Source organism: Condylura cristata, unplaced genomic scaffold (assembly GCF_000260355.1).
Source record: "Condylura cristata isolate star-nosed mole 26May11 unplaced genomic scaffold, ConCri1.0 scaffold00031, whole genome shotgun sequence".
In the NCBI taxonomy this organism is placed as follows: domain Eukaryota; kingdom Metazoa; phylum Chordata; class Mammalia; order Eulipotyphla; family Talpidae; genus Condylura; species Condylura cristata.
The window spans coordinates 14,613,360-14,636,293 of record NW_004567132.1 but is presented as its reverse complement, the minus strand read 5'-3'; the positions used below and the strand labels follow the sequence as shown (position 1 = coordinate 14,636,293).

Genomic DNA, 22,934 nt, shown 5'->3' with positions numbered 1-22,934 from the left:
CTGGTGGGCTGGTGGGGTGTGGAGAGGAGCGATGGGGACACCACAGTCACATTTACGATGCTGGGACCCAGGCTACCAACTGGTCTCTACTGGTATGGTGAGTCTTGACTTCTGCCCTAACATGGATTCTCCTGGGGGATCCAAGAGAGACCTGGGATCCAGGCTTTTGTTGGGGAGATGAGGCTCTGACCCTTGAACCAGGGAGTGGGAAGCCCGAGAGGGCACACCCACATCTGCTTTCTTTCCTGCCCATACAGTGAATCACCATACCTCAGACTTCACAGGCTACAAAAACGAATTTATGGAGGGGTTTTCGGGGAGGGCAGAGTGGGGAACCCTTGACAGGTTCCCACGGCTGCCAGGAAGGCTTCGTCAAATGTCTCACGCAGGTTCATAGCCAGAGTGTCGGTCCTAAAAGCGTTGTCCCAGTGCCGCTTCTGGGGCACATCCATCACGCTGACAGAGCAGAAACCCTGGGGCACCTTCATCCTCTCTGGCTGCACTGAAGGGCACAGAGTGTGGACTATCACCTCGAAGGGCAGCTGGGGCAGAGGCGCCACCTGGTCGCCGGCCACTGTGTAGAGTGTTGGACCACCCTGTTCGTCAGACCTCACCTCCAGGAAGCTGCTGAGGTCGCGTTCCAGGCTGGGGTCTGGGTGCACGCCCAGGCGGATGCCTTGGGGGTATCTGATCTGGGCAGTGGGGAATCTGGCAGGATTGTTGCTAAAGTTCCACACCATGGGCCGAGTGACTGTGGACTGAGGGCGGAGGGATATGGGTTTCTCCAAGGGCTGTGGCTTGGGCTGCAGTATCTGTCGGAGGCGTGCCTCTGGGGACAGGAGGACGAGCTTGGGAAGTGACAATCCCTGGTGCCTGGGGGCCTTGGAGTGAGGGACGACCTGGGGGAGGGCATGCAGCTGCCGCTCAGCATGGTGTTGTAGCCGCTTGCGTTGGAGCCACTTCTTGAGCTCACTTTCTCTCAGAATTTGGTGCTCTTCCTGCAACATCAGAGGGCACAAGCTAGTCGTGGAGGGCTGTTCCGCTATGGCTGTAAGAAAGCCTTGTCTAATGGGCCATTGTCCAGGCCCAGGGGAGCTCTGAGTCTACTGGGGGAAACCCCTGTCTTAGAGGGGTCCTTGTTCCTTTTTTTTCCTTAAGGATGTATTTATTTATGCATACAAGAACTGGGGTACAGGCCAGAGGTGTGGGGGCAGTGAGAGGATTCACCAGAGACAGAGTGGGGAGCAGAACAGGCAGATCTACTGAAACACACTGCCAAGGGGAGCAGTGTGTGAGATGGGAGAGGTCTGCTGCTCCATGTGGGTCACCTCCCTGGTCGGGGATTGAACTTGTGCCACATTGGCTGTGGAGAGTTTTAACTTGAGTTTTAACCCCTTGCACCACCAGGGAGGCCCTGAGGAGCCTTTGTTCTTGATGGGGGAAGACCCTTGGGCTGATGGGGCAACAGAGCCTCTCACATAGAGACCTCCACTCTCATGGTGATACAGCCTCCACCTTACATGAGGTCTCTGGGGAAAGACAGCCATCCCTACCCCATAGAAAACCTTGAGTCTCTTCGGGGGAAACAAACCTCTGGCCCCCCTCCAGGAGACCCCTGTCTGATAATGGAGCTATATTTTGCCCTAACAGAATCTTTGGGATTGGCGGGAGAGAAGTTAGGAGTTAAATAAAAAATGCACACTGCATCCTTAATCCTGGAAGGAAAAAGTAGAAAGGTTTGGAAGGCCTGGAACTAGGTGGAGCTAATTTGGGCAGGCTCCTTGGCAATGGTAGCCTTGAGCAATCATGCAAGGCTAGCTTTAGAATGGGTGGGGATGACTTGGTCTAACTTTCTGTCCTTGTCTCTGTCTCCGCTAGTGTTGATCCTTCAGCTTGTCACAGAACCACCCTTTCCCACCCTCCCATCTCAGGGCCTCCATTTCCAGCCTGCTGCTGAGCAATCAGGGTGCTTGAAGATTGAACCAGTTGGAGGCAGGCTCTGATTATGCTAAGCCAGTCAACATAATTCCATCAGCCTTGACTCCTACCTGAGTCAGTCAACTTTGCTTTAGCTCTAGGGAGTGAAAGAAAAATGGACATGTGATCCAGCTGAGGCCAGTAAGGCATGAGGTCCCATGGGGGCTCCTGGAGAACTGAGAGCCCCAGGAACTGATCACCTTCTCCAGACACGTGTGTGACTGTGTAAACTGGAGGAAGGGGCAGAGAAACCTGGACAAATGCAGTTGGAACAGAGCCAGAGGACTGTATTTATCCAGAAAGCCTTCCCCACTTCTACCTCCACTTAGGATTTCCAGCATCGTCTTTCTGAGATTCCTGGTTCTTGTACCCTGTGTAAAAATACCCGCTTAAAATTCTTTTGTTGCCCCCCACCTTTGCTCCCTAGCCAAGGTATGTCATTGATCTGGGCACCTGCCTCGCCTCTGGCTGGTGAACTTCCAGCTCACCTCCAAGGCCCTGGTGTCCTGAAGGTGTCCTTCACAGCATGTGTCTCTCTGCCTTGCTATAGCACTGTTCTTTCTGTCTGGTTAGCCCTTCCCTACTGCATGTGGTCAGCGGCTACCATCCTTAAGGACTCCTCCCAGGCTTTAGTCCTCCTGGACCCTCCTCTAGCAGATGTAGACTCTCAACTCCTTGAGTGAGGGGCCCACATCTCATCTTTCTATGGCGCATCACTTGTCTAGTGGGTGCCCAGAAGGCAGTGAGTGCTCAGTGTCTGTTAGGAGCATGAGCCTTTTTAACCAATGCGAGTCCCGGTACAGGCAAGGCCTGGGTCTCGTTAGACGTTTTCCACATCCGGGAGGACACATCACCCGAGGAAGGCTCCATAAACACTTGCTAGTTCAAGCTTTTATCTGCTGTCTAATGTAGGATGGGACTTTAACCTCAAGGAGTGGCTTCTGAGCAGGAGGTTTCGCCAGAGGGATTAGTGCCAACCAACTTCTCCAACCAACCACACAGTCACTGCCCCCTCTGCTCACACACCTGGCCACAGCTGCTGCCCGCGCCCTGCCCCTCCTGACCCTTACTTGACACTCAGTCAGGTAGTTGTGCTCCACGAGGGCCAGCTCGTCCTTGAGTTTCTTCAGCTTCCGCATCTCATGGGCAAAGTGCTTCTTGTCCTGTTTCCACATGGCATGTTTCAAGAACCTGGTGCCAAATGGGGGCGTGTCAGCCCACAGTACCTGAACTTCAACCTGGCCTGGCAGATTGGCTGCTCCTGGGGACCTAGACAGGGGAAGAGGAGCTGCCAGAGATGAACCCGCTAGCCCCAGGCCCAGGCCCCTCTGGCTACTTCGTTTGAGCTGAGAGCTGAAAGCCTCTGATAGTCTGGGGCCCCAGGGCAAGGGAGAAGGATGGGGAGAGGACCTCCATAGGTCCACCCTACGAATAACATCCTCCACCCTACGAATAACATCCTGGGGAGATTCCTTGACAAGCCTCCTTGGCAGACATGTCCTCTGGCATCGGCTCCCCAGCTCCTCCCCTTAAAGGCTTGGCAGAGGGAAGGGGTGGCAGGTCATGATGATTCTCACACCCTCACCTGGCACAGTCGCGGTTATTCCATATAATGCAGTAATCAATGGGCTTGCAGCCCATGGCATCTTGAGCATAGACGTTGGCACCGTTCTGCACCAGGACCTTCACGCAACTCAGCAGGCCCTCTCGGGCTGCCAGGTGCAGGGGTGTGGAGCCGTTGCATGTCTCACTGGAGGTTCCCCGGCCCAAAAGCACAAAGAGCATCTTTCCATCAGCTAGGTAGTCCAGCCTGCTTCCAGGCCTGTCCTGCTGCCTGCCAAGTGGGTGACCCTGGCTGTGTTCCCCTTTCTCCTCTCCGATTCTCAGTTTCCTTGAAGGTAGGTGGGTTTGGACTAAGTGAACAGCAGACACCTGGGTCTGGGAGGTATGTGACAGTTAAGAACTACTGGAAGGAAAGCTGGCTAGCTGGAGCAGAGAGACCACTAAAGCCTCATCTGCTCTCCAATCAGCCAGTCCTGTCGCTTCCCCATGCCCAGCCATGACTCACCAGGCCTGTGTGACCTGGCCCTACCCCAGTCTCCCAGCAATGCTCTTTTCACATGCTATCCTTTCTGCCTGGACCATGGTTCCCTGGCTACACACTGGACTCATTCTCACTCTTCAGATTGCAGTTTATCACCCTGAGGTAACTTGCTTCCAAAGCAGATCCTCTCCCTGTCCCCTTTGTCACCCACTCTATCAGTCTAGTAATTTCTTTTCTAACCTTTAGCATGCTGCCATTTTGTTCATTTATCAGTTGTTGATTTACTGTCCAAACACTGGTGCTCCTGAGTCTACCAGCTCTATGTGTTTCTTAACTGTGGCATAGTGCTTAACAGTACAACGCATGCTCTGTACACGTGTGGAATGTAGGCAGTCTGTCTGCTGTCCGCGCACTTCCCATGTGTTTCCTCAGCTATCACAGGAGTGTCATGTCATCCTCTCAAATTCCAGCTGAGGATACCAAGGCAGTAGTTCCTAAACTCTGCTGCAAATTAGAAACTCCTGGAGGTCTTTTAAGATTTCCAGAGCCAAGGTCACACCTTAATTAAATCAGTCTTTAGATTAGGCATAGGCATTGGGATGTTTGAATTTCCCAGGTGATTCCTGGGAACCAACAGAGAGCCAGATCACTGAGGCTTAGTGTTGTGCAACAGCTTGAGGTCTTGATGTGTGCCAGCAAGTGGTAAAGCTGGGGCAAGAGCTAGGTCTCACCTGTGGGGTCCCTGGCTGCTTTATGTGGGGCCTGTCCTACCTGAAAGGGGTTCCTATCAGCCCAGCCCCAGGTCACTCTCCAGATGCAGGCTGGACTCACGCGGTGAGGGCAGCTCCTTTCTTCAGTAAGTAGAGAATGCAGGGGAGGGTGTTGGCCTTGTCCCCCTGGATGACAAGGTGCAGGGGCGTCTGGCCATTGTTAGTAGGCAGGTCCACGGGAAATTGGTACTCCTCTATCAGGACCTGCAGGCTGGCAAGCTTGCCATTCTGGGCTGCGAAGTGGATGGCAGTGAAACCCTGTGAGGGTCAGAGAAGGGCAAAAAGAAGCTGAGTAGAATTAGGGCCCCAAGATTCACAGCCTAACCTGGAAAGCATTTTCCAGGAGTTCCCCTTCCTCCGTACGCTGTATCTCCAATCCCACAATAGCTGACAACATTTCTAGCTCCCTGCTTATGCTCAGCCTTTCTGGCTGACTCCCCCACCCTCACCCCCCCACCCCCCCAGTGGCCATCCCATGGTGTGGGTGAATCAGGACCATCTGCACAGAAAAGGCCTTTCCTGGATATGTTATAGGCAGGTCTTGCCATGTGATCACTATGGAGGAGCTCTGAGTGGGCTGGGGTGGGCTGGGGTCAGGAGGGTGCTGCACTTCAAGGCCTACCTTGTCATCCTTCAGGATTCCATCATGTTTGCGATTCAGACAGAACCGCAGCCATTCCAGGTTACCCAAGCCAGCTGCGAAGAATTCATAGTAATTCCCAATCTCCACTACATCCCACTCATCCAGCAGTCTACAGTCCCAGCAAGGGTGGGGGGAGAAAGGGAAGACGTGAGCAAGGAAGTGGCCACCCTGTCCCAGCCGGCAGTCTGCAGGAACAGCACCCCAAGCCTGCTTTTGTGGGGGCCAGGGTCACCTGGGAAGTGTGGAGGCTCATGGTCTGGCAGCCTGCGCCCCTCAGGAGGTGAGCCCCAGCCCCAGTTGGCTCCACAGGCTTCTGGCACCCCACCATAGTTTGGGCTGGTTTCAGGACCTGCCTCTTGAGGGCAGCACTAGTGGTTCCAAACCCTGTAGCTGGGTTCCCAGGCCCTGGCCCACCTAAGCAGCTGGGACTCCTCTTCACTTTTCCTGGTCATTAGATTTTCCTCTCTGTCTGCCTGGAGATACGCTGGTTGGCAGGGGCTGTGCTCCACTCCACCGCTCTTCAGGATGTCCCAGGGTGACCTACTCTGCACGCCCGCCTCGCTGGAACTCCAGCTCCGGGTGGGGTGGCCTGGGAAGGTCATGGTCCCCCAGGGTCCCCTGCCGTTGCCATCACTGTCCTCTCAAGTCCCTTATCCCAGAATGTGGTATCAAATGCTCTCCAGCTTTTGCTCAGCCCCGCCCCCCACCGAAGACAGCTTTCGTTTCTAAGTACTGATATAAAAAACAGGCAAAAGTACAACAGAGAAATTGAAACCCTCAATTCCACCACCCACAAAAATTATGGTCTATTAACACACACTCGCGCACACAAACACGTCCTATGTGCATTTTTATTGTCTTTTAACTTGGCCTTAATATTATGAGCTCTCACTATCATTCCACATTCTAAGTGCACTTTATGACACATCATAATAGGCCTGCTGTCATTTTACATGTTGAAGAAAACAAATGGCTCATCTCTGGTGCTTTTCTTAGGATCCATTCCTGGAAGTAGAAGTACTGGGCGAGAGGGAATGAACATTTTCCCCTGTTGATGTGTGTTTCTAAATTGCCCTCCAGGTTCTACCTGCTGGTAGAAAGTTCTACTTACATGTAAGCATATTACATCAAAGTTTTGGCTAGTTTCTGCATCAGTCCAGCAGGGTTACTAACAGTTCCTACTTCACAAGGAGAGCTGAGCTGCTCCAGTTTGTGAATGTGCTATTAGAAGTGAACCATTTGAGGGATACGTGGCACTGGATATCATTGTTTTAAATACATTTGGTATTTGGTGGTAGAAATGGTGATGTCATTTGAGCTGCTGACAACTAGCAAGAGCTATTTATCACTGTTCTGTTTCTTACCTATTCTGTTTTACTACTTCTGTTTTTGGTAAGATCTATTTTTATTCTTTGAGTCTTTATGTTGTTTTCTATTGATTTGTAAAGTTTGACATAACAGTTTAACACAGTAACCTTTTAAATATCTTTGATCTTAAGAGTATTTTACTCAGTTTGGCTTTTTAACTTTTTTTTTTTAAAGATTATGTATTATATGCACAAAGAACTGGGGTACAAGTCAGAGCTGCAGAGGTGGTGAGAGGATTGACCAGAGACAGAGGGGAGCAGAACAGGCAGACTGACGAAGTACACTGCTGAGGGGAGCAGCAGGCAGGTCAGGAGAGGTCTGCCGCGCCATGTGGGTCACCTCTGGGGCGGGGATCGAACTTATGCTACTGTGTCCTTAGCTTCTTAGTGCTGTGCTTTAACCTGCTGTGCCACCTGGGAGGGCCGGGCTTTTTAACTTTTTATTATTGGCAATAGCTAAGAATCAATGTTCTAACATTGATTGTGGTGATAACTGCACAACTGTGACTATATGAAAAATTACTAAATAACTAAATAGTATGGTATGTGAATGTATCTTAATAAAGCTGTTACTAAATAAAAAAACAACCCCATGTCCGGTGGACTTCCAAGCACTTTCCCCCAAAGTGTCTCCTCCTCACCCACAAAATGGCCCTGAGCTCTCTTGTCACTGGGAATTGGAATTGGGCTTCCTTTGGTCTCAGCTCTTAATGCAAGAATTCTGAACTTGTTCTACAACACTTTGTCCCAGAAACAGAAGCCAGCCCTTCGCTGACGTTCTGTCCTCCCAACCCACACCTGCGTCTTGGGAAATTCTCCCGACTTCATGGGAGATGGGGCAGAGGGGAAAGGGGTTGTAAGGTCAAGGACAGCACAGAGGGAGAGGTCATTTTAAAATATTATGACCTGACTTTTAGGATGTTCACCCACTTCCTAACTAGGGGATTTCCTAGGCCATCTGTACTCCCAACATGTCGCTCAGCCATTCCTCTCCCTGTCTGAAGCACATCAACCTCCCCCCCCCATCGCCCCGATTATTTAGTCACACAAATAATTTTTGTGGACTGGCTCTCCTTTTCAAGGCCCCTGAACTCACATTCCACCCAGGAAACATATGGAGATATTTCTTAACAATGATAAATAGCTTCCTAGGAGGAATTATATTGTCAGCTGTCAAATCAGTGATGGTGGGCCTCCCTGGTGTCTTAGGGGTTAGTCTCTGATCGATCAACTTTACTGCCAGAGTTCCATCTCCAGCCAGGGAGCTAAACCACATGCAGAGCAGTGGACCTCTCCTGTCTCGCAGGCTGCTCTTCCCCTCAGCAGTACTTCATCGACCTGTCTGTTCTGCTCCCCACTCTGTCTCTGGTGAATCCTCTCCCTACCACCACCCCGCCCCTGCCCCCCCACCCCAGTTCTTCTAGACAAAAATAAATAAATCTTTAAAAACTAAACCAACAACACAGTGATGGTGGTGGCAGTGTTTTTAAAGTGGAGCTAATAGGTTAATGAACCTCATCTACACATCACCCCATCTTCAATTATCAGTGGCTTTCTCATGAAGTAAATTTTTTCAGTTCAGTTGCTTATTTGGAAGTCTTTTAAAATAAAAATGTAAAGTTCTAGTTAGAGCTAAACATAGAACACAAGTTTAATCTGTTTTTCCAGTGCCAAGAATCCAGGGAAAGGGAAGGGCAAAGGCGTACCCTCCCACCCTTCTCTTCTTCCCACCCCCCCATCCACCCAATACCCCATCCCCACATCCCCTATCTACTCGACCCCCACCCCCCCACCCCCTCGCCCCCGCCCCCACCCAGTTCTCGCCTATAGCAGGTGAGTAGACTGGGAAAGGGTTGGCTCAGATGTGTGGGGCCATGGCGGATGGGCAAGGTGAGCACCAAGGAGGGCTGCAGACCGCGCCCCCAGGCAGCCTAGCTAGAGCGCAGTGTCGGACGCTGGCTCCTGCGGCGCCCCCTCGCGGGAGTAGAACTCCTCGATCACGCTCTGTGGGATGCGCTTGAGCATCTCCTTGGGAAAGATGCGTAACAGCTTCCAGCCCAGGTCCAGCGACTCAAACACCGAGCGGTTCTCATAGGGGCCTGGGACAGAGCAGAACTGTTAGGAATGTGTGTGCGCGCGCGTGCGTGCGTGCGTGCGTGCGTGCGTGCGTGCGTGCGTGTGTGTGTGTGTGTGTGTGTGTGTGTGTGTGTTTGAATGAGAGACAAAGAACCGGAGTGAAAGGATGCCTTGACCGCCCCCACTGCGCCTCACCCTGGTTGATGAAGTTCTTCTCAAACTTCTGCAGGAATTCCAAGTACAGCAGGTCCTCCGAGGTGAGCGCCTCCTCTCCCACCACCGCCTTCATCGCCTGCACGTCCTTCCCGATGGCGTAGCAGGCATACTGGGGTGGGGGGCGGGAAGCAAACCCACATTGGGCTCAAACCTCTAGCTTCTGAAACCAGCTAATCTGCAGCCCCTGGGTCCTCTCCAATTACCAGTTGGTTAGAGACATCTCCATGGTCCTTTCTTGTCATTCCCTCCCCAATGGCAGACTTCATCAGCCTCGACAGGGAAGGAAGCACGTTGATGGGAGGGTAGATCTGGGAGAACAGAAGAAATGGCAGGCAGCAGGGCCCCCATTTCCCTTTCCTTCCAGCCCCACTGTCTTCCCTCCCCCTATAGTTTGGGTCTCCCCTTGTCCTGCAGAGAAGTCCACTTTATATCTCCCCCACTCTTAAGTGTCTGTACATGTGCAAGACAGAAGAGGAGGGAGATGACATGGTGTTCATGGAAGACTTGTCATTTCGCAATTTTTATTTGGACCACAACCAGATTGAAGCTTATCAGTTAATAGCTGCAAAGAAAGAACCACCTGAGCCAATGGAAAAAGCCATGTGGGTTGGTTGCCTTTAACCTATGGATGAGGCCGACGCATTTTAACAAACCATTGGCACATTATTCACCATGTGCTTGTATCCGTTACCCATTGGCTCCTGTTCACTAAAGCGAATTACTGGAAAGTGAAGAGAAATGCTAGGTATTGTCCACAATCTGCCTTCTATATCCCAACTGGTTTTATCTTTCACAATGCAACTGTGTGACAAATATAATTACCCCCATTTTATGAAAGGAAACCTAGGATCAGAGAAATGAAATTATTTTCTCCAGGTAAGCTGGTGAGCTGAAGTTTACCCAGACCAGTTTTCTGTCTGTGAACCACACAGCTTCCAGGAGGGTTAGCTCTTATTTGGGATTAGCCTTGCTGGCCCTCCTAATTCTTGGTACTTGTATATAGGGAACAGGAAGTGAATAGGGAAGGGACAGTACCTGTCTGTTATGAAGCTGTCTGTCCACGTAGATCTGTCCCTCTGTGATGAAGCCCGTAAGGTCTGGGATGGGGTGAGTGATATCTACAAGGAAAGGCACTGACCTCATTGTAGATGGGGCCCAGGACTTTACCCACTAGGATCGTCTGGGTTCTATTCCCCTTGTGGGGTGGTAGGGTGGGTGGAGCAAGTCAAGGACTTATTTGCATGGATGGAGCACCTGAATTACTGCACGTCTGTGCAAAGCATGGGCTGGGAAGGGAGGGCAGGGCCTGTGAGGGTAGCGGGCAGCTTGAGGCTCACCATCATTGGGCATGGTGAGGATGGGGATCTGCGTAATGGAGCCACCCCGGCCCTCCACACGGCCAGCCCGCTCGTAGATGGTGGCCAGGTCTGTGTACATGTATCCTGGGAAGCCCCGACGCCCCGGCACCTCCTCTCTGGCAGCTGAGACCTGCAACATCCATGGCCATTGGGATAGAGTAGGAGGGAGAGGCTGAAGTAAGGAAGAATGTGTGTGTGTGGGCGGGGGGGGGGGATTCCAAGATTATGTGAGAAATAGGTGGGGGCAGGAACATGGGCAGCTTATGACTGAGCCTTGAAGTTCCGGGGGTGGGTAGGCCTGGTGGATGACACTGGGGGACAGGGGCAAGGAAGAGATGGGGATGAGCCTGCCCCCGTGCCAACCGCCTCACCTCTCTCAAGGCCTCTGCGTAGGAACTCATGTCAGTCAGTATGACCAGCACGTGCTTCTCACACTGGTAGGCAAGGAATTCAGCAGTGGTCAGTGCCAGGCGTGGGGTGATGATCCGCTCAATCCTGCAGATACAGCCAGAACTTAGAGTCTGGTGGCCCAGGCCTGTGCTTGGGTTGGCCCCAGAGTAGAGTGAACTGGGCAGCTGGTCTGTGCACACAGCAGAAGGGTGAAGAGCATGAGCCTCAGTTCCCAGCCCTGAGTCAGGGTTATGTTCTGAGAAGGGCACTCGGCCAAGTCTGGCACGTCCCCTCCCCCAGTCTAAGGAGGGGAAGGCCAAAGAGGCTGGGGCTGAGGGGGCCTGAGTGGCTGTGGGACACACAGGGACAAGAGTCTGATGATGCCCCTGGCCCTGTTCTGTGGGCAGGAATATCATTAGAGCCAGGCGGGTCAGGATTCTGCTCCTGCTTCCTCTAGAGCACCCTGCTAGGGTCGGCTGGAGCACTCCACTCAGCGTCCTCCAGGTCCTTTGTGGCTGCTGCTCTCACTCCACCCCGGCAGACTCACTCTTAAGACCCTTCTTCTGGTCCCAGGCATTTCCAATCCCGGCCTCTGTAGCTGGGGGGTTTCCTTGGGAGATGTCACTGTAGTCTCTAGAATTCCATTACTTGAGTTTTTTAGACCTCAATACCCAGGGTGGCCTATTCAAATTTGAATTCAGGTCCTCCGCCAGATTTAAACTCACATTTCTTAAACTTTGAAGATGGCAGTTTTTCTCAACCAAAGGTTTAGGGAATTGTGTCTTGAGTGGTGACTTTGTGGAAGTGACTGGGATGCTGGGAAGAGCAGAGGGGCTACAGGCAGCAGGGGGTCAGGGCCTGACTCCTCTTTATCTCCATGGTCTAGTCCTATACCTTACCCAGCCTCAGTTTCCCCATGTGCACAGCAAAGGGATGTTCTCCCAGCCAAAGCCACAGTCCTGACATGGCCCTGGGCCTGGTACTCTGAGGCTCGGCGGGGACAGGGCATCAGGAAGGGCTTACGTTGGGTCGTTGGCCAAGTTCAGGAAGAGGCAGACGTTCCCCATGGTGCCATTCTGCTCAAAGTCAGACTTGAAGAATCTGGCCGTTTCCATATTCACCTGGACACACAGCAGGGATGGCTAAGGATCGGCTCTGTGGCCTGATGGTGGGGTGCCTGGTTTTTCCTATCTCTTCTCAGTAAGCATAGTGACTGACTGGGTTACAAAGGCACCATAGTCACTGGGGTCACCTAAGTCTGGAGAGGACAAGGGCTGGGTTTGTGCTCAGGCCTGGGTAGGAGCTCACAGACCACCAAAGAGGTTCGTATTTCTACAGCTTAAATTCTGCTCAGGGCCATCCCCACCTCTCCTTGGTTCCTCTGAGGGTCCCTGACACCCTTTCCAAAGCTCTCTTGCCTCCCCAAACTCTCTGGCTCCCTGCTCCTGAGACTATGCTGGCTCATCTTAAGGCTGTCATGTCCTGTGGGATGCTTGAGGCACACACTGCCCTCATGTATCTGCCCTCTCCCCTCCATGGGAACTGACTGGTGGCTTCTCAGAAAGGCTGTACCTCCTCCATCAGATCAGACCATGCAAGGGGCAAGGACACCAAGTTATCCACTCACTGGGCAGGATTTGCCAATCTGCCCAGCCCAGCTTACCCCCATGGCTGCAAAGACAATGGCAAAGTTGTCATCGTGGTAATCCAGCACAGCCTTGGACTTCTTCACCAGACCAGCCTGGCGACAGATCTGGGCAGCAATCTGGAGTGGAGCAGGTGGGAGGAAGGAGGTCAGCACCTGCCCGCTAAGCACCATCCAGAAGGATGGACGGGACAATTTCCAACCCATCCTCCTCCTGAGGCCTTTGGCGGGAGGGGTCTATGGCACAGCCAGGTGCTGCGGCCATTCTCGTGGGGCGGGCCAGCCTGTCCTGTGGCTGCTAAAGGGCCGGGGGTGCCTGTCGGGGGGGCAAGCAGAGTAACAGCTCCAAAGAGCAACCTTGCCTGAGGCTGGTTTGGAGCAGCTTGATCCTTCAGAACCCCTATGGCTCCCCCACCCCCACTTGATGGGGGTTTATCTGGGCACAGAACTGCTCCACTGTATGTACCCATCACACAGTTCCAGCGTTTGTATGTGTGGGGGTCATTTACACCCCCTAGTCATCTGACCACTTCAAGGCTGCGCTGGGGCACGTCTGAGAGTGGCCGGGTGGGGCTGGTGTCTGTGTGGAGCATCTGGAAACCACCTCACACCAGCTGCTTTCAGGGGGACTGGGCTGTAGGAACCTGCACAGGGAGGCTCCTGGGGTCATGGGGCTGACTTGAGGGGTGTTCACTTGGTGCAGGGAGTAAAGGACCAGCGCTGTCACCTCAGCTCAGCAGGACTTTCAACACTGGGAGAGCCTAGGGCTCGCTCCGGAGCCAATGAGTGCCACGCTCACTCACACAGATGCTGGAGGGCTGCTGGGGACACTGAGGTCTTGGGCAACCTTGTGTCCCTGCGCTGCGAGCAACAGCTGTCAGTCTGCATGCTGGGGACCCAGCGTGGCCAGCCCTTGCCAGCTCAGCACGGGACACCCTTTCAGCTGGCCCACCGGCCCTACTCTCTGCTCTCCCCTCCCCTTTGGCCATACCTGCAGGCTCCTCCCACAGACCTTACCTCATTGTGGGGGAGCCCGGCAGCTGAGAAGATGGGGATCTTTTGTCCACGAGCAATGCTGTTCATAACATCGATGGGAGAGATGCCTGTCTGGATCATCTCCTCTGGGTAGATGCGGTCGTGGGGGTTGATGGGTTGGCCTGGGGGGGTGCAGTCATGGCACCATGCCCGAGGGCTCAAGTCCTGCCCTGCCCTCCTCCAACCCTACTCCAGACTCTAGTAGCACCATTGTGCAGATTTTTTAGATGATGGAAATATGTGTCCGAAATGGTAATTCTAGACACGTGGTGTTGATTACATGGCATGTGGTTAATTTTTGTCTAAATAGCCACATGTCTGCGCTCCCTTGGAGGGTGCGGCCCTACAGCACTGGAGATGGCAGGCAGGCGGAGCAGCACCCTCCTCGAGACCCTTGGGTGGTGGGTAGGTTGGGAGGGTGTGAGGGACACTTGGGGCCTCCTGTGTGAGCAGGTGTGTGTCCTGCGTCTGCCAGCACTTGCCGTGTGGGTCAGTGTGTGTCTTCAGTAAGCTGAGAGGGCTGGGGACTCCAGAAGGTCTTCCACATGAGTGGGGGGAGAGCCTGGGAGAGGCTGTGTCTGTTTCTGCAAGTTGCGCCAACCAGCTCTCTGGGTGGGGGACATGGCACAGCAAGGCAGGACAGTGTGGGTTTGGAGGCATGCGTGGAATCTGCACAGTGATGGGTTTTCTAGAACTGGACGTGAAGTGCTGATGGCCACATGTAGGGCTCTGTGACAGATTTGAGTACAAAAATGCCTTTCCGCTCTCAGGGCAATGGCCCTGGCCTTTGTCTGGGACAGAACTTCCAAGGATAAGGTGGCAAGTGAGGACTGCAGGTGGGGAAGCTCATTGGAGGCTGGTCCTGAAGTTGTCCAGAGCTTCTGGTCACTCACCGTTGATATCCAGGAAGTCTTCCGCCATGACCACTGGCCCCTTGTCGATGGGTTTGCCTGAGCCATTGAAAACCCGACCTGGAGGCGGGCAAAGGGGTGCTGGCAATGACTGGGAGGGCCGTGTGTCTCTGCTGCTCTCGCTGCATGTCACCACCAGCCCCCACATCCCGACTGCCCTGTGTCCCCCCATCCTCAGTAACCCCAGAAAGCTTACTACAGTGACTGTCTCCTGGGGGGGAGGGCGTTTCCTCCTCTCCCATAAACCTTACATGCAGGTCTTGGCCCAGACAATGGCTATAATGGAGAGTGTAGGTTTGGAAAGACAAAAGTGCAAGTATGGCAGATCTGGGGAGAAAACGAGGGAACGCGGACTCCTTTCAGCCTGACCCCAGAGAGACGGCCACCTTCCGTGCTTCCAGCTTACTGAAACTGTCTTTCCCACTTACTAAACACCTGTTGTGTGTAGGTCTTGTGTTTCTGGGGCTGGGGGCCCAAGCTTGAAGACTACCCCTGGCCGTAAGGAGCCGATAGGAAGGCAGACGTGTAAGCTAGTGGAGAGCATGCAGTGCGCTAAACTCTCCTCAGGGAGGTGGGCCGAGAGGACAGAGAGGCACCCCATCCCTGCTGCTCCCACACCCTCACCCAGCATGTCCTCCGACACCGGCGTCCGCAGGATATCCCCTGTGAATTCGCAGGTGGTCTTCTGGGAGTCGATCCCAGAGGTCCCTTCAAACACCTGTGAGAACGAGAGGTTAGTTGCTTCGGCACCAGGCTTGCCAGAGAGAGCAGGCCTCCCTTTCCAGTCACTCTTGGCGCTCAGCTCTGGCCAAAGTCTCTCAGGGAAATAGGACATTTCCTGCCACCAGAGCTTATAAGTGTGATTTGCTTCTGGAGCTGTTGGCTTATTCAACCAGCCAACATCTTGACTTACCTGGACAATCGCCTTGGTCCCAGCCACCTCCAGCACTTGCCCGCTCCTCTGAGTGCCATCGGGGAGGGTGAAGTTGACGATCTCTGCATACTGGGCGAACTGGCAGGAGGAAGAGCAACTCAGAGAGACAGAGCAGAGGTGGTGCCCATCTCCTCCCCAGCCCTCTCTCATCCAGTCTCAAGTCTGTCTCCTCTCCTGTGCTCAAGACACTCTGACAAGTGCACTTGCATGACGAGGAAATACAAGTTTGCATTCATGGGTATACGTACAGGGGCAGAGGGCTGAGAGCAGGACGATCAGGGGTCAGCATGGACGTTCTGGTCCTTAGAAGCTGTGTGCTTCTGTGGGAGTTTCTTAATGTCTGTGAACCTTGCTTTCTTTCTCTTTCAAAGGGAGCTTATCATGATATCTACGCCACAGGGCTGCTGGGTGGAGGAAATGAAGTAATATATGCAAAGTCACTAGCTGTGCCCAGCACCTCATAACAGCTGAGTCAAATGCAGTAGCTTTCCCCGCTGTTTTGGTCTTCTAGGTGGCACTGAGACCCTGTCCCCTGGGCCGGTGGTGGGCACACCGGCAGCCTGCTCTCCTGGGCACCAGGGACCAGAAGTCCTTCCCTAGCCAGGGGCAGAAGTCCATTCACATGTTGTCCTCTAAGGCAATGGACCCTTGGACACCAGAGGAAATCCAGAGGACAGAGCAAATAGAAAAGAATGAAAGGGACACCATTTCGTGCCATGACTTGTAGAACACATCACGCTATAAAATGTTTTTTAATCGAAGTAGGTTTAACAAAAAGATTAGAAAAACTTCATTCTTTTGAAAAGTAAAACTATTCTAAGTATCAAGTAACTTATCAGAAATAGCAGGCCTTTAGCATTAACTGATGATGAGGTGTTATAGTGTAAACAAATATGTTTAATAATTTTTTAAAGTAACAATATAGACCTATTTATAGGAAGTAATAAACTTTATAGGAAAAAATAAACTTCTAGGGGATTAGAAGAAATGATAAAGGGCAGAAATCATTGAAGCAGAAAGTAAAAATCTAATAGAAAAGCCTAATAAAATAGACACAACTCTGGCAACACTGATTAAGAAAATACAACAGACCTAAATATTTAATGCTGGAATTAAAAAGTCAAATTAGTTATGCTAATGATAATATTAAAAAATAACAATAAGAAGAAATTATTAAAAAATTTATGTGACATAGTTCTGAACTAAATGAAACCAAGAGTTTTAGCAGAATACAGCTCTGACCAAAATAATCAAAAACAAAATAGAAATCCAGCTCATCCTAGAATCTTAAAGATATTGAATTAATTGCTTAAATTCTTTTCTTAAAGAAAAAGCAGGCTGAGAAAGTTTACCAGTGAATTCTAACAATCAAGGAACAAATAACCATAACTCTTACTTGTGAAAACATGGAAGAGAGGGATGATCTTTTTTAAGGGAAGCATAGCTTTGATGTCAAAAAGAGATAACAATAGGCAATATCACTTATCTATAGAGATTAAAAAATCTTTAACAAAATATTATCCAACCAAGGTATAAAACTAAGTTACATGCCAACCAAATAAAACAAAAAAGAGGATAATTACATACACAAAGAAAAATTAAAAAGGTCAAGTTGGGATTATTCTAGAAATTCCAGGTTAATATAACATGAGAAAATCTGTTAATATATCTTAGCTTATTAGTGAATTAAAGGATAAAAAACACCTGTTTTTATCATTATTTTAAAATCTTTAGAAAAGACTTTTAAAACCTATCCCCTAATTAAAACCAAAGAACAAAACTACTCTTTGAAAACAGAAGAGAAGTTACTTAATCCTAGAGTAATCTTTAAAAACCTACAGAAAATATCAAACTCAATGGTATAACGCATAAAACATTCCCTTTAAAATCAGTAGCAAATCAACAACACCTGTTATCACCCTATTCAGCACTGCACTGAAGAACTAATCAAAGTTAGAGAAAATAAGGGTTAAAAAAACAAAACTATTGGGCCCTCCCTGGTGGCGCAGCGGGTTAAAGCGCAGCACTAAGAAGCTTAAGCCACTTCCGTATGAGTACAATCCCTGCCTGCCCTGGAGGAGATCCACATGGCATGGCAGACCTCTCCTGACCCACCTACCGCTCCCCTCAGCGGTGTACTTCATAGATCTGCCTGTTCCGTTCCCCACTCTGTTTCTGGTGAAGCCTCTCACACCCTCTGCATCTCTGGCCTGTACCCCAGCTCTACATGAATAAATAAATAAATCTTTAAAAAAAAAAACTATTAACTACAAAATGGAAAACTCCCAAACTTTATGAAAGTATTACCTCCCCCCAAAACTATAGACCAATTTTTCTTACAAATATAGATGTAGAAATTATAAATAAGCTGCTTGCCAGTCAAATCATGTATATAAATAAATAAATGTGACCAAGTAGGATTTATTCCAAGAATACAAATGGATGTCAATCAATTATGACATCAACGTTTACTACCATAATTCATAATAGGAAGTGTGTCAACATAAATGAAAAGATCCCTTCCCCTAGATTATGTAATAGAAACCAAAAAAGCTGTTGATAAAGACTGGCAGATGTCTGAAATACAATTTTATGTAAAACAGCAGTGTTGGGTCCCTCTTGAACACGGCACGGCACTTATGCGAACCAACATCAACCTGCTTCTAGAGGGTAAAATACCAAACCATCTTCCTTCCCAATAAAATCAGTAACACAGAGATGCCTGGTTCACCACTTTACTGTTTTTGGAAAGTTCAATTTACACAATAAGATGGGGAAATATTTTTAAAATGACACCCAACATATAAATAAATAATATTCTATTTTTAAAAATTAGTGAGGAGACAGGCTGTGTGCTTCATAAATGCTAAAGAAAGGCTTAGAAATATTTCAGATTATTGGAAGCTAATCAGACACAATGGTTAAAGGCAGTGCCTGACCCTGGGCTGGATGCTATACTGGAGGGGAAAATACTCTGATGGATTTTAAGTCATCTAATAACTGGGATTAGATGATAGATTCTAGATTAAATTATCAGTAAATTTCTAAAGTTGCTAACTTTACTGTGGTGAGGTAAGAGGACAATTCTTTGGAAATGCACTCTGGATATTTGGAAATAACTTGCCCTCAAAAGATCTAGCAAAAGTTATGCACCCATGGGCAAATGACAGAGCAAATGGGAGAAAATGTTAATGGTGGGTAGATGGATATTCCTTGTATGAGTTTCCTTTTTTTGCAAATTTTTACCATTTTTAATAAAATTGTTTCAAACTAAAATGAGATTAAAATGTGTCAATGGAAAAAGACATCATTCCCCTTCTTTGCAGTTGGCATTGTATATCTAGAAAAGTACACAAATTTTCTTTTAAAGAAACATAAGAAACTAGGATTTGTTGAATAAGTTGGTTGTACATAAGATAAATACATAAAAATCAATCTATCCTAGCAATAAGAAGAGGAGATAGCGAAAAACATTCTAGTCACATCGGTCAACACATAAAATTTCTGGAAGTAAACTATTTCTTCTAGAATATAATGATTTTGTTGTTCCTATACATGAACTGAGAATCAGAACCCAGGTTTTACAGGACTATAATAGAACAAATGTGTTAATGAGCTCACAAGGGAAAAAAGAGTATTGAATAAATGATGCTCACATAACTGGATATCTATTTAGATGATATTCATATAATAAACAAATGTATTCTAGACATAGAAAGCATTTAAATATACCACTAAAATAAATAAATACACTAAAAGAGTATATCTTCTTTTCTTTCTTCTAGAATAATCCAGTTAAAAGCCAGATAGGACAGATGTCTTTAAGACAAGAAATTCCAAGCCACAAAGAAAATCATTGAAGTATTTGACTATATTATTGATTGAAAATGAATTTAAAAATATGTACTTTGAACTAACAGTTCGTTTGTGGGGACATACGCTAACAAAGGCAAGGTATAAGAGAGATATATATTATATCACCGTATTTGTAATCACACAATCTGGAAGCACACAGAATATCTATCAGTAATGGTGCTATCAGTAAATCCCAGTACACTCATAGCCTCTTGTGTTGCTGACGGAAAGGAGTAAAATACAGACGTACTCACAGGGAGGGAACCTGGTTATGTTTCAAGAAGCTCTAACACCCATGTAAACCTATAACATGCCCATATAATCGGGATCAGGGTTAGCTCAAGAGTCTGGGAATGAAGAGATTACTTAACTTGATATGTATTTTCATATCACCATTACCAATAGCACAGGGGTTTCCTGGTAATTGTCATATAACAATTTGGTTCACCACGGAGCAAGTATCACCATTATTACTATCTTTTTACTTCCCAAAATAGGGACCTTAAGGGTTTGGGAACAGGGGCTCATGATTCAGTTCCCCATCTGTGTGTGACATGCAGTGCAATTTGGGAGGGGAGACAGGATGCTTTGCAGTACTGACCATCACTGAAGGAGGCCCTGGCTTGGGCCAGGAGCTGCCTGTGGGCACAGTCACCAGTTCTGTCTCTCGACTGCATGTTGGGATGCTGGCGTTCCCATCCCTAAGACGATGGTGGCTGAGTCCAGCGCACTAGGATAGGGCTCCCGCAGAGAAGGGGCCTGAGGCAGGACAGGAATGGGCCTCCCACGGAGGCCAGATGTGTCCAGGGAGGGGCTTGTTTTTGTGAAGAGGATGCTAGGAGGACATCTCATTCTCCTCCAGACCATCCCCAGGCTCTGTAAAGTGAGGTTCTTGGCAGAGAGGGCTGGACCCAAGAGCAACGCTCTGAGGTTGGTGGAGCTGCTGACGTCTTTGGCTTTTTGATCACAAGAGGGAGTCCAAGAGCAGCAACTTGGAGGTTTGGGAAATAACTGAATATAAGTGCTGGCATTTTGGTTCTGTGGGGGCTCGTGTGGCCCAGGCCATGCTGACCTTGTTTGGGGAGTTGATGGCAAGCTGCTCACTTCCAGGGAAAGCTGCTGGACAGAGTACAGGCCAGCGTGGGTCCCAAAGAGGTCAAGCCGTGGAACCAATGCAAACGTGGCAGAGGTGATAAAGAAGGACCATCTTTAATGTGGGTGATGGGGACAGTGGGGAGGAATGAAGAGTGGAGAGGAGGAGGTGCGCTGTGTGTTCCTGAAAGAGGAAATCAGTGAAATGAACTTTAGATAGAGAGTTTGGAGTCAGACGAGAGGGAGGAGGATCAGACTGTCTACTCAGGGCCTCCCTGACAATGCCCAGGGCAGTAAGGGGGTCACTGCAGCCACTTTTGAAAGGTTTTCTCTTTAAGAGTTTGGGAGCAAAACATTTGGAACCGAGTCTAACTGGTAAAGTGAGGGCTTACGTCACATCTCAAATAAGGGCTGGGTTGAATCACAGGCGGGAGCACCTCTCCTGTGGCACCAAAGTGGTTCTCGGCCCAGCAGCATCCCCTGGGAACTTGTTGGGAATGCAGTTTCTGGGGTCTCAGCCCAGATATGTGAAATCCTTCTGGGGATTCTGAGGAGTCCTCAACTTTGGGAATCACACTGCTCTAGTGAACTCTTTCTAGAATATTCCAGTAGGTGGCTATCAGATCTCCAGACTCTAATGATTGCACAATCTCTGTGTGAATATGTTTTTGTGAGATCAGGACTGGGGTATGGGTAACAAATGATTCAGGGGTTCAGTTCTACACTACGAATCAGGAGTTACCCTTTTCTGGCTTACAGACTTGGAGAAATCATATAACATCACAGAATAACATCTAGAAAAATATATAGGCACCTGCATATATAGCTCTACCTTCAAATGTCTGTATGCAAGAACCATATTCCCTGGACTAAGAACCCCCCAAATATTTTTCCACTTGAGGATGGAAAGAGGCAAGATTACTTATCGTTCAATGTGGACAGAAGGTGGCGATGTGGAGACAGAATTGTGGTATTTTGCCTGAGCAACTCTAGAACAAGGACAGGAGTGTGACCAGGGTGCCCGACGGTTCTGCTCCATCTCCCGAACCTCATGAACCAATGAACTACTGATTCAGTCCCCTCCACCTGCTGGCCTGGAATTCTCTTAGTGTCTCTATTACTCACTCATTCTGTTCTTATAAGATACAGATGCACCAATAATAAGGACCAAAGGTCTGGGGATCTATGTCCAATTTCCTGGTGCAGTCCCACTTATCAGTTGAGAAAAGGTGACCACGAAGGGAAGACACGCCCCACTGCACAGGTCCTGTAGAGAGTGACAGGTACTGCAGGAAGTGTGGTGGAGGTGGGCGGGGCAGGAGAGGGCACCAGCAGTTTAATCAGGTGTATTAGCTTTCTGCATTCCAGGCAGAACTATTGCCAGCTATTCTCAAAGGGGAATAATAAAATTACACTAATCTGATTTGATTCTCAACAACTCTATTATCATTTAAAAGATGAGGAAAGTGGGACCCACAAGTCTAGATCGAATGTTCTCAAACTTCAGGGAGTATATGACCACTAAGGGGCTTATAAAAACAGACTTCTAAGTCCAGAAGACTGTTTTTGGAGGAGAGTCCAAGAATCTCTATTTCCACCAAGTTTCAGCTTTGTACTAATGTGCTGATACAGAATGATGAGTAGCCTATAGAAAGGAGAGGGGGAGGTTGATGGAACTGGAATTACAATTCAAGAAATCTGAGTCAGATGCTCCCCAGTGCACACACACATGTGTATTCCACCAGCCTCCTGCCCAGGGCTGCCCTCTACAAGCAGCCAACAGTGATGTCCAGGTGGACTTGGAGTCAGTTTTCAGCAACGAGTGGGTCTGATTTCTTTAATATAGTTGGCTCAGTTTCTGTCAGGTTCATATTTAGTCAGGTGAACACTTAGTCATTCACCTCATTATTTCCTCATCCTGCCTTAAACAAACTGAGCACCCATTATGGGTTGGGTGTTCAGAAAGAGTGTGAGGCTCTGGAGTTAATAAAATACCACTCATGTCCACTACAAGTCAGTGAGGGGGGAAGGGCAGGAGCCAAATGGTGACCGAAGTCTCCACTGATGATGCCACCAGAACAGTACACAGGCCCAGGGGCTGGGAGAAGCTTCTAGGAGACAGTGACTTCTCAACTAGTCAGGCGAAGAGTCAGAGGGAGGGGCTGGGAGAAGACAGTCAAATAGTGGCTCCCTGCAGGTGTAGATTCTGGAGAGCGTAGGTGTAGGTGACTGGAGAATGATGAAGCTTGAGGGAGGAAAAGCACGCAGGGACCCGGCCCCGACGTGGGGTGTGGAGGGTTAGGGCACTGGGAGTCCAGGGCACTGAAGCCAGAGGTGAGCTGGAGGAGTTTGAAGCAGGAGCTGAAGGAGTCCTGCTGTCTGGCTGCAGGTACATGAGGGAGGGGAGCTCCAGAGTGAGGGGCCAGAGGTCGCAGTCATAACAAGGTGGGGTGCCAGAGGAACAGACTGACAAGGTTGCGGTGCAGGAAGAGGAGTCCAGGCTGGCTCCCAGTTTGCCCAGCTGGGATTGGGGTGAGAGGCTGGAAATTGGGCCCAGTTGGGGGAGGGGACAGCAGAGTGATGTGATACCTCTGCAGGATTCTTGATGCCTCAAGATGCCC

The 22,934-nt window shown here is 49.6% G+C and overlaps 2 protein-coding genes across 2 annotated transcripts in view; both read right to left on the bottom strand.

The window, feature by feature from the left end:
• Positions 1-299: 299 nt before the first annotated feature.
• On the bottom strand, positions 300-6,036 carry ANKRD53 (ankyrin repeat domain 53). The gene is made up of 6 exons (XM_004691356.1): positions 5,849-6,036; positions 5,414-5,543; positions 4,853-5,049; positions 3,563-3,727; positions 3,048-3,168; positions 300-998 (listed from the first exon to the last, which is right to left on the bottom strand). The coding sequence occupies exons 1-6, from the start codon at positions 6,034-6,036 to the stop codon at positions 300-302; spliced, it is 1,500 nt and encodes a 499-aa protein (XP_004691413.1).
• Positions 6,037-8,646: 2,610 nt separating this feature from the next.
• Positions 8,647-22,934, bottom strand: part of ATP6V1B1 (ATPase, H+ transporting, lysosomal 56/58kDa, V1 subunit B1) — a 22,067-nt gene continuing 7,779 nt past the window's right edge. The window contains exons 2-13 of the mRNA XM_004691498.2: positions 15,346-15,494; positions 15,057-15,150; positions 14,415-14,492; positions 13,504-13,643; positions 12,505-12,606; positions 11,865-11,962; positions 10,823-10,946; positions 10,431-10,581; positions 10,129-10,211; positions 9,297-9,401; positions 9,073-9,202; positions 8,647-8,900 (exon numbers count right to left, since the gene is read on the bottom strand). Of these exons, the coding sequence (XP_004691555.1) occupies positions 8,737-8,900; positions 9,073-9,202; positions 9,297-9,401; positions 10,129-10,211; positions 10,431-10,581; positions 10,823-10,946; positions 11,865-11,962; positions 12,505-12,606; positions 13,504-13,643; positions 14,415-14,492; positions 15,057-15,150; positions 15,346-15,494 (1,418 nt within the window). The 3' untranslated portion in view covers positions 8,647-8,736. The remainder of the gene's footprint in view (positions 8,901-9,072; positions 9,203-9,296; positions 9,402-10,128; positions 10,212-10,430; positions 10,582-10,822; positions 10,947-11,864; positions 11,963-12,504; positions 12,607-13,503; positions 13,644-14,414; positions 14,493-15,056; positions 15,151-15,345; positions 15,495-22,934) is intronic.

Coding starts and splice junctions, on each gene's coding strand:
- ANKRD53 (XM_004691356.1), bottom strand. CDS start 6,036: ATGACCTTCCCAGGCCACCCCACCCGGAGCTGGAGTTCCAGCGAGGCG. Junction 3,728..4,852: donor AAAGGAGCTGCCCTCACCGC/GTGAGTCCAGCC, acceptor GGGAACCTCCAG/TGAGACATGCAACGGCTCCA. Junction 3,169..3,562: donor AATAACCGCGACTGTGCCAG/GTGAGGGTGTGA, acceptor ATTTGGCACCAG/GTTCTTGAAACATGCCATGT.